This window comes from Nesoenas mayeri (genome assembly GCF_963082525.1).
Source record: "Nesoenas mayeri genome assembly, chromosome: 4".
Lineage (NCBI taxonomy): Eukaryota > Metazoa > Chordata > Aves > Columbiformes > Columbidae > Nesoenas > Nesoenas mayeri.
The window spans coordinates 11,301,627-11,314,641 of NC_137540.1; the positions used below are offsets into that span (position 1 = coordinate 11,301,627).

Sequence of the window (13,015 nt, forward strand, 5' to 3'; positions counted from 1 at the left end):
AATCAGGGGAGGTGGTCACTGATTGAGTGCTAGGTTTATCGTGGTTCTGTTTTACTTCCCAATAAAGATGTAACCACAGAGATTATAACTCAAGCCCTGAAGAGAAACCATCAGAGATGTGTGACATTGCTGGTCTTGTCAGCATCCCTTTATTGATGTACAACAGTGTGGTACAACAGAGATTCAAAATCTGTGTGATGCCAACCATTCTAGAATTATCCTTAGTCTTCTGCCTTGCTCTGTGGCACCTTGCTTGTCCAATCCAGTCCAGTCCAATACTACCCAGCTTGTGGTTCCCTATGTCTACCTTCCTCTCCATCCCTCCATCCTTCCCATTTTCTTTTGTACAGCAGGGGTGATGATATTTTCCCAGAATGTCTCCTCCAACAGAGAGAACTGGAGAGATGAAACACAGGCTGGGCTTTGAACTACACTGGAAATCGTAGCTGTAGTTATTCTTTAGGCAGTAATTTCTAAACACAGAATTAAACATGAGCAGAACAGGACATTGCACAGAAAAGTAACCATAAAAGTAAAAATAACTGTTGCATTAACAATTAAATACAAAATTTCTGTGTAAGGCCATAAAGTTGCGCCCATACTCAGAATGTTTGGAATGTATCAAAGATATAAAATATACAACATTCTGGCTCAGCTGCAGAAAGAAGAATTCTCAATATTTTGCTTCTGAAATACTTAATCATTGTGAGTCGATATTAACATTGCATCAGCTGCTACTGTCACGTAAACTCATGAGAACGGCAGTAAGTATACTCCTGATTGTCCTGTAATTACAGCTCTCTGGAGAGCTTGTATTTCTCATTGTAGGCGTCATAACATTTCCCTTTTATTTGATGCATAGACTGAACTCAGGGAACCAGCTTAAGCTTCACTATCATTTTTATTTCTGGAAAATCTCCTCCTGCATGTTTAGGGATCACATCTTATGTAACAAACTGCCTTTTGCTGTTCTATTAATGAAATATTCCTAATGTAATAGTAAAAAATTCAATTACCGCTGTTACCTGCAGCTCCCTCGTTTCCTCCTCAGCAGCAGAAGCATGGTATGAAAGAACCTAGAGAAAGAGAAAAACAGCTCTTAGTACAAACTAAAGAGCGATGTGATAAAAAGGTATTTATTGTAATGCAGGATTTTCAGCTTGCAGCTGCACTGCATTGCATTGCATCGGCCTTGCAGAGCCTGCATTGCTTTTAAGGGAGCTCTCTGAACACATATGGGAAGATAACTGCAGCTTTCACAAACCTCCCACAGCACAGAACCTTCTTGAAATAATTAGGCCAAGAAGACATAAATAGTTTCTATAAAAGAGCAAAGAATTCTGATTTTCGCTTTGGAAAGTTTTCATGCCCCACTTCCATAGACAAATAATACATGAAACAACTATAATTATGAGCATGACATTGTTGCCATAATGTCTATTCAGACATGAAGTTTTGCCCTAAATGAAACTTGGCAAAAAGTCTGAAAGACAATTTGTTTGTTTTATATTAACAAAATAAGCTCATATTTTTAGCTGTTGAGAACACAGGACATGAAAATGTTAGGGAGTTTTTTTAACAGCTAGAAACTGCCATTTTTTTGTAAAGAAGCCATCTTATATACCAACCTATAATCTGTCTGAACTTCCTATATTATCGATAAAGTATTCTAGTAGGAGAAAGAATTGTCGATTTGCCATATAAACAAACAGCTCTTTTTTTTTTTTAAAGCACTGAAATGATTTTGACAATTATTTTACCACTTTTTTATTTAACATTACTTAATACAGCTTTCTTTGAGAGTTGTAACATTTCTTTTAGAGGCTACAGAGTACATAATCCCCATTTTAGGAATTCTGCAAACACTCTGTTTACATAGTGAATGTTAGGAGATCCAAAGTCTACAAATTTTTCACTTTCAGCTTCAAGTTATCACCTCTGAGTAATTCAGCTTTTCAGACTAAGGCCCTCTTTAGCTGTTTAACTTAACAGTAACCAATTCAAAGGCTGAGACCAGATGACGTTCATCTTGATATGGTTTGATGGAGTCTGAGGAAATTGCTGAAAACCTACAATAATGCTGCTGTTACTCCACAAACCAGTTTGTCTAAAGGACTGAGCCAAAATCATCATAGAAAACCTCAGACAAGAAAAGGAAGCTCCTATTCCCCCAAACCATTTCCTCTTCCTACGCAACAGAACAAACCAGCTGTGTTGCCAATGTGTAGCCTCATGTAGAGGAAAAGATACATTCAGCTCACCACTAAATCTCATGAGTGAAGTTAAAATACAATACAAAATAAAATAGTCTGCTGGCAGATACGGAAACAAGCAGAAAAATTGTGCAATTCAACAGGCCAAATGCTGTTCTAGGGGAGAACAATTTCTGTTTAGTATCCATGTGAGTAGCTGCACTTGTGTAGAACAGACAGGGTCTGGAGAAAATTAGGATCTGTGTTGGGCTAATTAAGGACCATATAGATTTTGAACTCACCTCTAATGTCACCATCTGTTTGGCCATGGCTCTTTCTACAGCTTCATACATCTGTGTATTCTGGATCCCCAAGCCACAAAAGATGACAAATGCTTCCAGGAACTGTTCATCATTTCTGTTGAAAGCCTTTATTTTGCCTGAGTTTTCTTCCATCTTATTCACAAGCTGGCAAACCCCTATGCCAGGATACAGAAATTAAAAGAAGTAATACCAAGAACTGCCAAAGTATCACCTCTTATATGGAACATCAAGAGAAAAATGAAGTCTAGGACAGTTTAGCCTACAGTACAGACCACCGGAATACATAAAAGTGACACACAGGAGTGCTGTATAATTTTCCCTGAAGTGTTTTGGGGTAATTTCACTGTATTACAGAAGAAATACTTAAACATTATATATTACTTAGTAGACTCAAAAGTATGTGTTAGGATTTATAAACCAAAAATGTAGGGCTTTACAGACTTGATTATCTTGTGCAATTCTAGGGTAGTTTTAATCCTGGCTTTTATTATTAATAGTCTTGTAGATTGATTTAATCCCTAAAGACAATTTGTCCTTTGGAGGCTAATTAAATTTTTGTAACCATGCCAAAAGAATATTTATGAAAGTCAGAACAGTGGTACACAGAGTTTTCACTTCCTTCTTTGAGTCAGTGCTGGACATTTTTTTCAATAAATGAACTAAACAGAGAATACCCCAGTTGAGGCTCAAAGTTTAAGTACACACGCAGATTCTATGAGGGTGTGATCTAATTACAGCCCACTCCGAAGACAACTGAAGTAACTGAAGAGCATCTCACTGAATTCAGCTTGTTAGGTTTAAACTTGTTGATAGTTGCATCTGTTTATTTTCCATAAAGAATTTCTGGACTGTCCTGTGCACATGCCATTGAAAGGTCTGACACGTAACTTCAACCAGACTTTGCCGCAGCTTAAATCCCTGACACTGTTTTAAGCAGAGAGAAATTCCCACATCTACCTCACTTGAGTTTTACATAGTGGGTGGCAACTTCTGCTAAGAAATCAGAATATTAATTAAAGTAGATGCATTGTAATCATACATTGTTTTGGCCAAAACTGCTTTGGGGGCGATTTTTGTATTAAGTGAGTCCAAATGTTTTTTCACTCTCATGAGTATGAGTACTAACAGTTTTGAGGATAAAAGCCAACATTTTCCTGGCCAACTGCAAATAATTATGCTAGTAAAAATTAACAGTTGCAAATTTAAAATTCTGAAAAAATAATTTTCTATAAATTGCTATTGCACACCAGTTTGTACTTTATGTATTTTATGATTAATATTTTGCCGCAGAAAGAGTGATACATTAAATATGTATTTAACTAGCAAAATAGAAGGTAACTATTTAGCATGATGTTTCCAGAACACTCTTAACAATTTGTAGGTTTTCTTACATTGGTAGAGCTACTCCTAATATACATAGGATATATGAACAGAATTTGAATGCTTTCACTACCATAAGGTCAGGGAGGGTGGATTTGCTCTCAGCTTCTGGTTAGGGAAGAGATTATAATGAATTCTATTTTACAGCAATACCATCAGTGAACATAATCAGCAGGTACTGTAAGGTCTTACCAGTGCTAATAATTTTTGTACGAAAGTATTTCTATCATTATAGTACTCCATATTTACAGAGTAAAAAAGCTCAGAGGTTTTAATTAAAAGGAAAAAGGTATGAGGGAGCAAGTGTGCGTCTTCCCTGTTACGGCACGTAGAAAAAGTGAGGAAACAGTAGCACACACATGCAAGCTATGTTTTTAGAAGAACATTGGCCTTGCACATAGAAGTTTTAATGTCTGGTGAAAATGTAACACTGTTCTGTCTCCAAATTGCATTCTGTTTGGGGAACTTAGTATCACAGTTTCTTCTACAGAGATCAGTAAGAACATTAGAACTGTAGCTGCAAACTGTTGCGGCAGGGGTTGTGGCATCTGAATATTGCAAACAGGATTCTGGACCTTAATTGAATGAGATGACTAGATACTTGAATGATAGTAAAAATGTGTTATGCCAGGGAATAAGGATTCACTAAGAACAATATTAACTTTCCCTGGGAAAAAGAAGCTGACCTATAAAACTCTATAGGAAAATCTCACGGAAATCACTTTCAGATCTGTTTATGACATAATTATTTCCATAGCAACTGTGATGTAATGAACACAAGATTAAGACTCAACAGTGAATAAGCCACAAGAGCAAATGAATCCTTAAAACACATGGCATTTGGATGCATGTAAATGTCTCAAAAAAAAAAAAAAAAAAGAAAAAAAAAGAAAAAAGAGAAGCTTGTAGTAAATATACTATGTAGTGCTTAAGACTATTTAACCATATCCTTTTTCAAAAACTTCCCCAAAACATTGAGGAGTCCATACATTACAATTGACCTTGCCCTATTAAAGATCTGAACATTAGGCAGGCTGTGAAACTTTAAAGGACTTTGAAGAACATTTCCCAATGAGAATTACTCAGATTTGAAGAACCCACCTAAACGGATGGCCAGACTGAAACCTTCAGTTTGAACTTCCATAGAAAATAACAATAGAAAGAAACTATTTGGGATCAGATGCAACTGTTTTATCAGTAGCTAACAGCATAGTGAAGTATCTCGAATTAGAGCTCAACAGTTCAGTCTCCATCTTGGTCTTTTAGGGTCTGGTAAAATATTTAAAACAACATAATAAAAGAACTCATTAAAGAAGCTGATATCAAAAGAAATTTCAGAGAACTCCATTAGGTAAAGATGATTCTTCTATTTCTCTTTGCTGCAGGAGTTAAAAAAAAAGCACCCTCCTTGGAGAAGGGACCTCATATTTACTATATACACTGGTTGTGCAGTTTTGGCGTAATTCTCAAGGGAAATTATTGGAAGACCATTTAAAAATGCATTTTGGAACTCTCAGCATTTACTTGCCAGATTTTGTAAAGCTGAGGAAGTTGGGTTCATACTGCTCTCTAGGAATCAGTGTATTTTATGTTCTGTTTCTGTGGAACTTATGCCAGGAAAGCAGGTTGACACTCATTCTACTCTTCATGGGACAGGGAAGTCATGGTAATTTCCAAAAGCATCATCATTCCTTTGTTTAAGGTGAATGTGAAACTCCCTGAAAGACTTACAGCTCATTAAGCTTATTTCCTGACCAGATTCTCAAAACTATTTAGGTGTATATTAATCTTTAAGACCCCAACCATGGCCACCTAAATATTTTTGGGGAACTAGAGATAACTAGGCTTCTAAGTTTCCATAAGAATCTAGGCCTTTGTGGACCTAAGTAATGTCAAATTACTTCTGAAAATGTCACCCCAGGAACCAGTTTAGTATGGCCACTGTTTAAAATAGAAGAAGAGTAGTTCTAGAAAAAGCAAAGGAGATGCTGCAGAGATATTTACACTGGGTAGCTTTAGACACTCAAACTAGTGTGTTGAGATAGGACTGTCAGCTCCCTATGTAATCTACAGATAGAAGCAAGGACCTCTAAAGGGCCATTTGTAGCACAAAAATGGCACAGCAGCTGGCCTTCTAATGTACAAATCTTTCCGTAGCTGAGTCTCATTTATGGCAACTGTCAATGTCTGTGCAGTTCAGTTTGCCTTTTCACATGCCACCACTCTTCCCTAAAAGCTCAACACTACAAACAGCTCAGGCCTGAAGAGCTTATTTACTGATTTAGATCTTCTCTTCCTTTCACCGCCTTGTTAAAGACATAAGAGTGGTAACTGACCCTCTAAACAGGAAGCAATGAAAATAATTTTACTTACACAAAATTTTTGAATACCAAGAAGCTACAAAAATGGTGAAGTATCACAAGACTGTTGTAGATATTTGGTAACTTACTAGGTAATTGATTTACAGTCAAGGTTGCAGTGGACTTATTAGTTGAAAACATGATAGTTAAGGATCTTTTGTCCTGGACTGAGACTCCATGTTGCTGAGATTTTAGTGTGGAGAACAGAAATATTTATAAGAAATGTATGAAAAAAAAAAATTTTTGTAAAGATACCTACCTATCACCTTATTCTTTTTTCCATTTTTTATTGGTGTACACAGCAAACTCTTTATGTGTTGACTTACATTTTCTGCATTGTCATTCTGTTAAAAAAAAATACAGTTAACAGTTTTAGAGACTGATGTTCAAGTGGCTGAAGTAAAAAAGCTGTAGAGCTGGGGTCTATAGATATTTTGGTTTACGTACTCCTTCAAAAAGCAACCATGTCTTCAAAGAATTTGCACATCTTTGGCTGGACAGTATAATAAACGTATCTGATACAAGCTTTGGTGAGTGATAACACAGGTAATGATGTGATAATCTTCATTCAGTAAGATTTTACAGTGACTCTGTAATTGTGCTCAAAATGTGCTGCTTGCATTAAAAGGCACCACTTCCTTGAAACTGGCAACTTTGAACCAAGACAAGGTGTTCCACTCAGCACAGCTGCAAAAGAAATCAGCTGCATTTTAGGACACGGTTGTAATCTTTCAGGTGATGAGCTGTAGAAGGAACTGACCTCTCCCCTTTCTGGCATATCCCCTCACCTGTAATACAGCAATGTAAGGAACAGGTGTCATGAACCAAGAGTAACTACCTGGCATTAAGCTAACTGTGTATCTTGTAGCACTAAAATTTTCTTAAGCTTTGTTTTGTTTGAAATGCCTTGATTAATTAACATTCAATTCTTTTGTTGCTCAGCCCTTCATAGAAACCCACTCCAAAACATCCATGAAACCTTGCACAGAGAAAAAGGGAAGCAACACAGCTCCCCTGCCCCTTCTTTTCACTTACTGGAATAATCACATTGAACACTGTATTTTCTGAACTTTTTGTTGTGCATCTCAGAACAAAGAGCTCAGTAAAAACTGCTGATCATAATAACTCCTCTCCCTCTCATTGCCCTCTCCCTGCACCCCTCTAGCTGACAGGCTTAAACGTAATAAGAAAAGCAGGCATCTTTCTAATTTCTCCATTGACGGGAAAATACAGAATTACAAGTTTGCTTTTTTTGTTGATGACAACTTTGAAGGCAACCTGATTGTAATCTGAATCTTGCCAAGTGACCTTTCCCTCCTAACTCTCCAGTATCTGTGTGTTCAGTAGCACACCAAACCACAAGCTCACGCTTGATGAAGCTTGAAGGAAAAGCTCCCAAAGAAAAGGTTTTCCCTCTGCAAAACAGCAAAGAACTTGCATCTGTAACATTAATCTTTGCCAAAACAAGAAGGGAAAGGAGAGGATAAAAGGGAAAGAACTTTTGAGAGCCTCCAAACACTCACAGTAAAGTAGAGATTACTGTGAAAACCTCCAGTGATTCTTCTCTTAAATGTCTTCCACAGAACATATTGCAAGATCTCCATGTTGCACTATTTACTGACAAATGAATGTTAGGCTTTTAAAATAATGGTTGTAGGGATAAATCCCTCCCCAGGCCACCTGGCTCACTGTGTCTGAGTATTGTACCATCTCTTCACTGATAATGAATTTTATCAAGCAAATGTACCTTCCTTCGTGTTTGCATAATTCTAAATGTGGCCACTAGGTTAACAGAAATAATGAGGGCAAAACAAAAAAAGGTTTGAAAGGTAGACAGAAAAACATTTTCCATTTCTGGATTTCAAATCTAAGCTTATTATACTTACTGTCCAGGGAAATCTTCTGTCTTTGCAGACATCTGGGATGTTGAGAGGCTCCATTGTATTCTTGACATACTGAGCATACATATAATTGATTTTGTTTGTGTCATAGTCCCTGAAGGATACAACATTATTATGATGTGCTTAGTATGACAACGGGTTATTTCATTATGCAAAGTAACTGATATGAGGAAAGGATAAAACCAATAGATACATAATAGAGTTGAGTTCAAGTCCTGTATCCCAATCCAGCTGTCATCACAAAACTGCAGAGTTGATTGATTTATATGTTCCTCCATTTCTTTAATATTCGACAACGTTAACACTGAACAGCAAACTTAAGAAATAAACAAATCAGTACAGTTTATGTAGATGAAGGATAAATAATGAACAGCTGGTTTATATTGAAATAAACAGAACTTTTTGAAAACAAACTCCATTCATGAATCTGACACACTTGAAAAATCACTACTGGATGGAATTCATATACTCTTTAAATGGAGAGTGCAGCTGGTAGCCGTTATAAATTTTCTGCTTCCAAGTTCCTTTCAAATTTGTTCTAAAAGTAAAGGCACAATCAGTGGCATGGGGATTCTGTTACTGAAATAGAGCTGTTTTTTTCCAAATCAGGAAATTTTTACAGAATCAATCATCTCCTACTTTTTTAGCTGTGATTTTTTAATTAAAGAATTTCAATTCTCTTTGACCATTTGCCTACTTTGGAGAAGGACATATGTCCTAATAATAAACCTATTCCCATCAAGCTCTTGCCATTTCTCTCCGATATTTGACTTGACTTTAGTTATCCTTCTGGTGTAAGAATGTTCACAGTGCTGGAGGAAGGGAATTATTCTTCCATTATTGCACAAACCTGGTTATACAGGGCAATGCCCCACAATTCTGAAAACAGTCTGATTTGAGGCTTGATTCAGTGTCTTTGATTACAAAATAAGCCTGAAATTGTATTAGGTACTTCCTATCTAATCCATGTCATCATATTTCTGCTGTTGCCCGAAATTGTGTCCTTCAAGCACAGCACAAGTTCTAACTCCAATGGCTGACTCACAGTACAGTCCTTGGCATATAATTGTGCTGTCTCCTGAACAAGATCCAGATGTGCAATTAAGACTGCTTCCCTATCAGTTATGAGAAATAATTTACTGATGGCCCATGCAAGCAGTAAATTACATGTGGAGTGTATTAACTAGTAACCATGAAAGGGATAATGAACAGGAAGGGTAAATTCTCTTTATGTTCCCATAGTGTGGAAGAGAAAGTAAACGGGAACTTTTTCTTTCACCCTGCGATCTTACTAGCCCGTTGTACCTCTACTTTCTGATTGTACGTTGTTGAAAATCATAATACAGCTCAACAGTTTTTAGTTGCTCAAGCCACACACTTTGGACATGATTTTCAAGCATATGGAATTCAATTTCATGTAATAATTGTTCACTGCAAATAAGATCAAAGGGGTGTAGAAATCTCCATTTTCTCTCTGAATATTGTATCCGCAGTATTGCATTTTATATAAAACTCTGTCTCGCTCTTTTGACATTATTTGAAACAACTGGTTTTGATGACAGAAAAAGAGACAATAATTTTCAATCTTCAATACAGAGGTTTGGACTAAATTTGGAAACTACTTAACCTGAGTATTTTAATTCAACTATTTCTGCATCTTTCCCTTCCCCCCAGTTGAAATTCTTAATGGTTTCTGAAAGATGACTGAAAGTTAGAACTTTTAAGAATTTATTCTGCATTTAGTCAGTCATGTTCTTTGACTCAGCTTCCCTATCTATGAAATAATGATTCAAATAATTGATTAAATTAATAAAGTGTTATATACTGATTAGTATCTACTAATGTGAATATGTCTACTCTACAACATAGGTATCTATGCAGATTTTTTACAGATCTGTTTTAGGGCAGCCCACCAACTTGGATTTTTACTTCTCACATTTTGTACATTTCCACAGCTCAGCCTTGCAATACAACTGTGTACTTAGACCTGACAAAGTAATCAGGCCCTACTCTCCTGTTCTGCTCAGTGTGACCTTTTTAAGGTAATAGAGTTTGTCTACGTACATTTCAGGGAAAAGCTGCTCTGTAAAAATTGCAGTAATACAAGGTACTCAGTGGAAATAAGTTCTGTTATTATGGAAAAAAATATTAAAAGCATAGTTTCTTCAGCATTCTCCTGGGATGAACAAAAGTTTGAATTCATTGTTTTACCTCTTCAGATTTTCAGCTGAATCTTCTAATTCCTCAGATTCCATGTGAAACACACTAGAAAATGAATCCTAGAATACCGAGACAACATTTTAATATAAAGGTGTATGAACTTGTAATAAGTTAGAATAGTAATACTCATGAAAAGCGTGTAGTTATCAAAAACTATCCTATAATAAAGACAAGTATAAGATTATTTAACTTAATTTCACATCTAGCAGCAAGCTTGCAGGATCCTACCACAAAAATATCTTTTGATACAATTTTAAATATCATTGAAATATCTTGAATCTCTACTGATCACTCTGAGAAGAAATGTCAGCACTTACAAGCTGTGCTAAATTTATCTGTCAGCACAGAACTTCTGTATTTCAACATTCACCCAATTCTAGACCTGCTTCGCTTGGACAGGTCAAAACCTCTTCAACACGTTGACTGATCTCCATGTTGCTTTTCACACAGTTTTTTATACAGTTTAGAAGCCCAAATGTATAAAGAAATTAGACTCTCTACTAAAGATTCAAACTACAGACTGCTAACTAGGTGCCAGAGTTTATCTAACTTGCAAGGACAGTGTGAATATGTGGATACAAAAATTATGCAAATTCCTCTTCTAAATACAGTGAGAGATGTGATATTGGCAGATGATCCCAAGTGCTGTGCATTATTTCTGTGCTACAGAACCCAGAAATGCTTCCTCACCTGCAGATCTTAGTACACTCATCTCTATAGAGTAGTAAAGGTAAAACTAGCAATTGCAGTCTAAGACCGAGGCAGACACCATAATATCCCACTCCTTGTTCTGCAGCCTGTTTTCAATAGGAAGGAAATACAGGTGGGCAGATTGGAAAGGAGCTGTGCTTTCCTTCAGTGAGCCAGGATATTGGGACAGGCCATGATTCCATTTAGATACCTTGTTTAGATATTCCTTGCTTAGATACATTCAAGAAATAAAAAGCACCATCAAAACCGATTGTGCACAGGAAGCAAAGGCTGCTTTGTTTTTCTCCCAGTCCTTTCCTTTTTTCTGTCCTACATCAGTAGCCAAGAAAGTGAGTAATGAAAGGGTTCAACATTGAAGATCTATGCCATAGGCGTAGAGGGCTTAGAGACATAGTTTACCTACAGGTAATGCAAAATGGCTGCATAAAATGGCAGTATGGACTACACAAAGACTGAAGCCTCCCAAGTCAACACCTAACCCCAGTAAGATGCCATAGAAGAAAAGGCAGACAGCAAAAAGGCAACAGAACATACTATGCTATTGAATCAGAATGGAGGGAAGCCCATACTGCTCCCAAGAAATAAGCATTTCTGCCTTTAAACAAAAAAACATACTCACAGTACAATCTTCATCCACTATGAAGATGGTACACCTCTGCACTTGCATGAAGGATATTATAGTGGCAGCTATCTTCTTCAGAATTACTTCCAAAGACTGCTGCTCTTCAAAAATCAGGCTGGCAAGATCAAGAAGCACCTGTGGAAAAGGTCTTTTGTGGAATTTTGACTAACTGTCATTTAAGCAATAATTATCATTACTACTCTCTTGAAGTCTACTCCTCTTCCTTGAGTCAAGGAACTCAAGAAGTATGTCTGTGACAAAACCTGAGTTTTGGCTGTCACACAGACTGCAAGGCAACAGTAAATAATAGCCAGTTTGACACTTCTGATGGAAGAAATAGGTAGTATAGTTGGCTGTCTCGTGTTTTTGGTCAGAGAGACAAAATGGATTTAGGCATTAACAATTCACCAAATGAAATCTGAGAAATCTAGGCAACACAGTTATTTGTCCTTAGGAAACCTAATCGTTTCCTGTGGCTCTTGTGTGCACTCTAAAACCAACAGTGGTGCTAAAATTTATTGAGTTTTGTACACATTTTTTGTCTGTTGTAATTCTAACAGATCCTAATGAACTCACTTGGTGAAAATGTCATTTGGATACAGTGTGCTGTATTTCAAAACTACTGCCAAAGGACTTCGCTGCTGATATGTGCTCATGTTATATTCCTTTTCTCCTCACAAGAAGCATGGAGCAAATTTGAAAAGATTATCCAAATTTTAACTGATTTACAAACACCGATAGTCACTTGGAAACTCGGTCCTACCAGAAAAATTTTAAAACAACTGCTGTCTGGTTGTTTCTCCAAAATCTCTTCATACCATGTATGGCAGACATATTCCACCCATAAAGGTCATGGCATTAATAACCCATCAGTTACAAAGATGGCTGCAAAATACAGTTAATCAATCAGTTTTCCATCTGATCGTTACTGAAAATATGGTTAGTGACTACTTATAATTGTAGGAGACTAAAGGGGCTGCCCATATAACCTCTACCATTCCACAGGGATAATTCTATCTGAAATTCTGGAGTATGTCCACCTCTGGTTGTATACATACAGTGAGCCACAGGATAACTTGAGGCAATACCGACTGTATTGACAGCGAGGGAATTTTCTGAGATCTAGCTTTACCTTCTTGCCCTACATGGTCCACTTCTCCCAGCCCAAGCTGGAGTGTGCCCAGCTACTTCTCAGTGCAGTTAGTTAGAGCTTCTCAGAGATGTACAGCATTCAATTGGTGTAATTAAAAATAGCCAAAGAATAACTACCATACAAGAAATATCAGGAGCAGGCACTGATTACTAA

At 36.8% G+C, this 13,015-nt stretch overlaps 1 protein-coding gene across 3 annotated transcripts in view; it reads right to left on the minus strand.

The window, feature by feature from the left end:
- Positions 1–13,015, minus strand: part of PDE5A (phosphodiesterase 5A) — a gene marked incomplete at both ends in the record, with an annotated part of 60,996 nt that overhangs the window by 20,009 nt on the left and 27,972 nt on the right. For 2 of the 3 annotated variants that reach the window (XM_080343993.1, XM_080343995.1), the window contains 6 exons: positions 1,017–1,076; positions 2,495–2,670; positions 6,515–6,599; positions 8,142–8,250; positions 10,368–10,435; positions 11,707–11,844. In XM_080343993.1, the coding sequence (XP_080200119.1) occupies positions 1,017–1,076; positions 2,495–2,670; positions 6,515–6,599; positions 8,142–8,250; positions 10,368–10,435; positions 11,707–11,844 (636 nt within the window). The remainder of the gene's footprint in view (positions 1–1,016; positions 1,077–2,494; positions 2,671–6,514; positions 6,600–8,141; positions 8,251–10,367; positions 10,436–11,706; positions 11,845–13,015) is intronic. The other variant, XM_080343994.1, reaches the window with a different exon arrangement.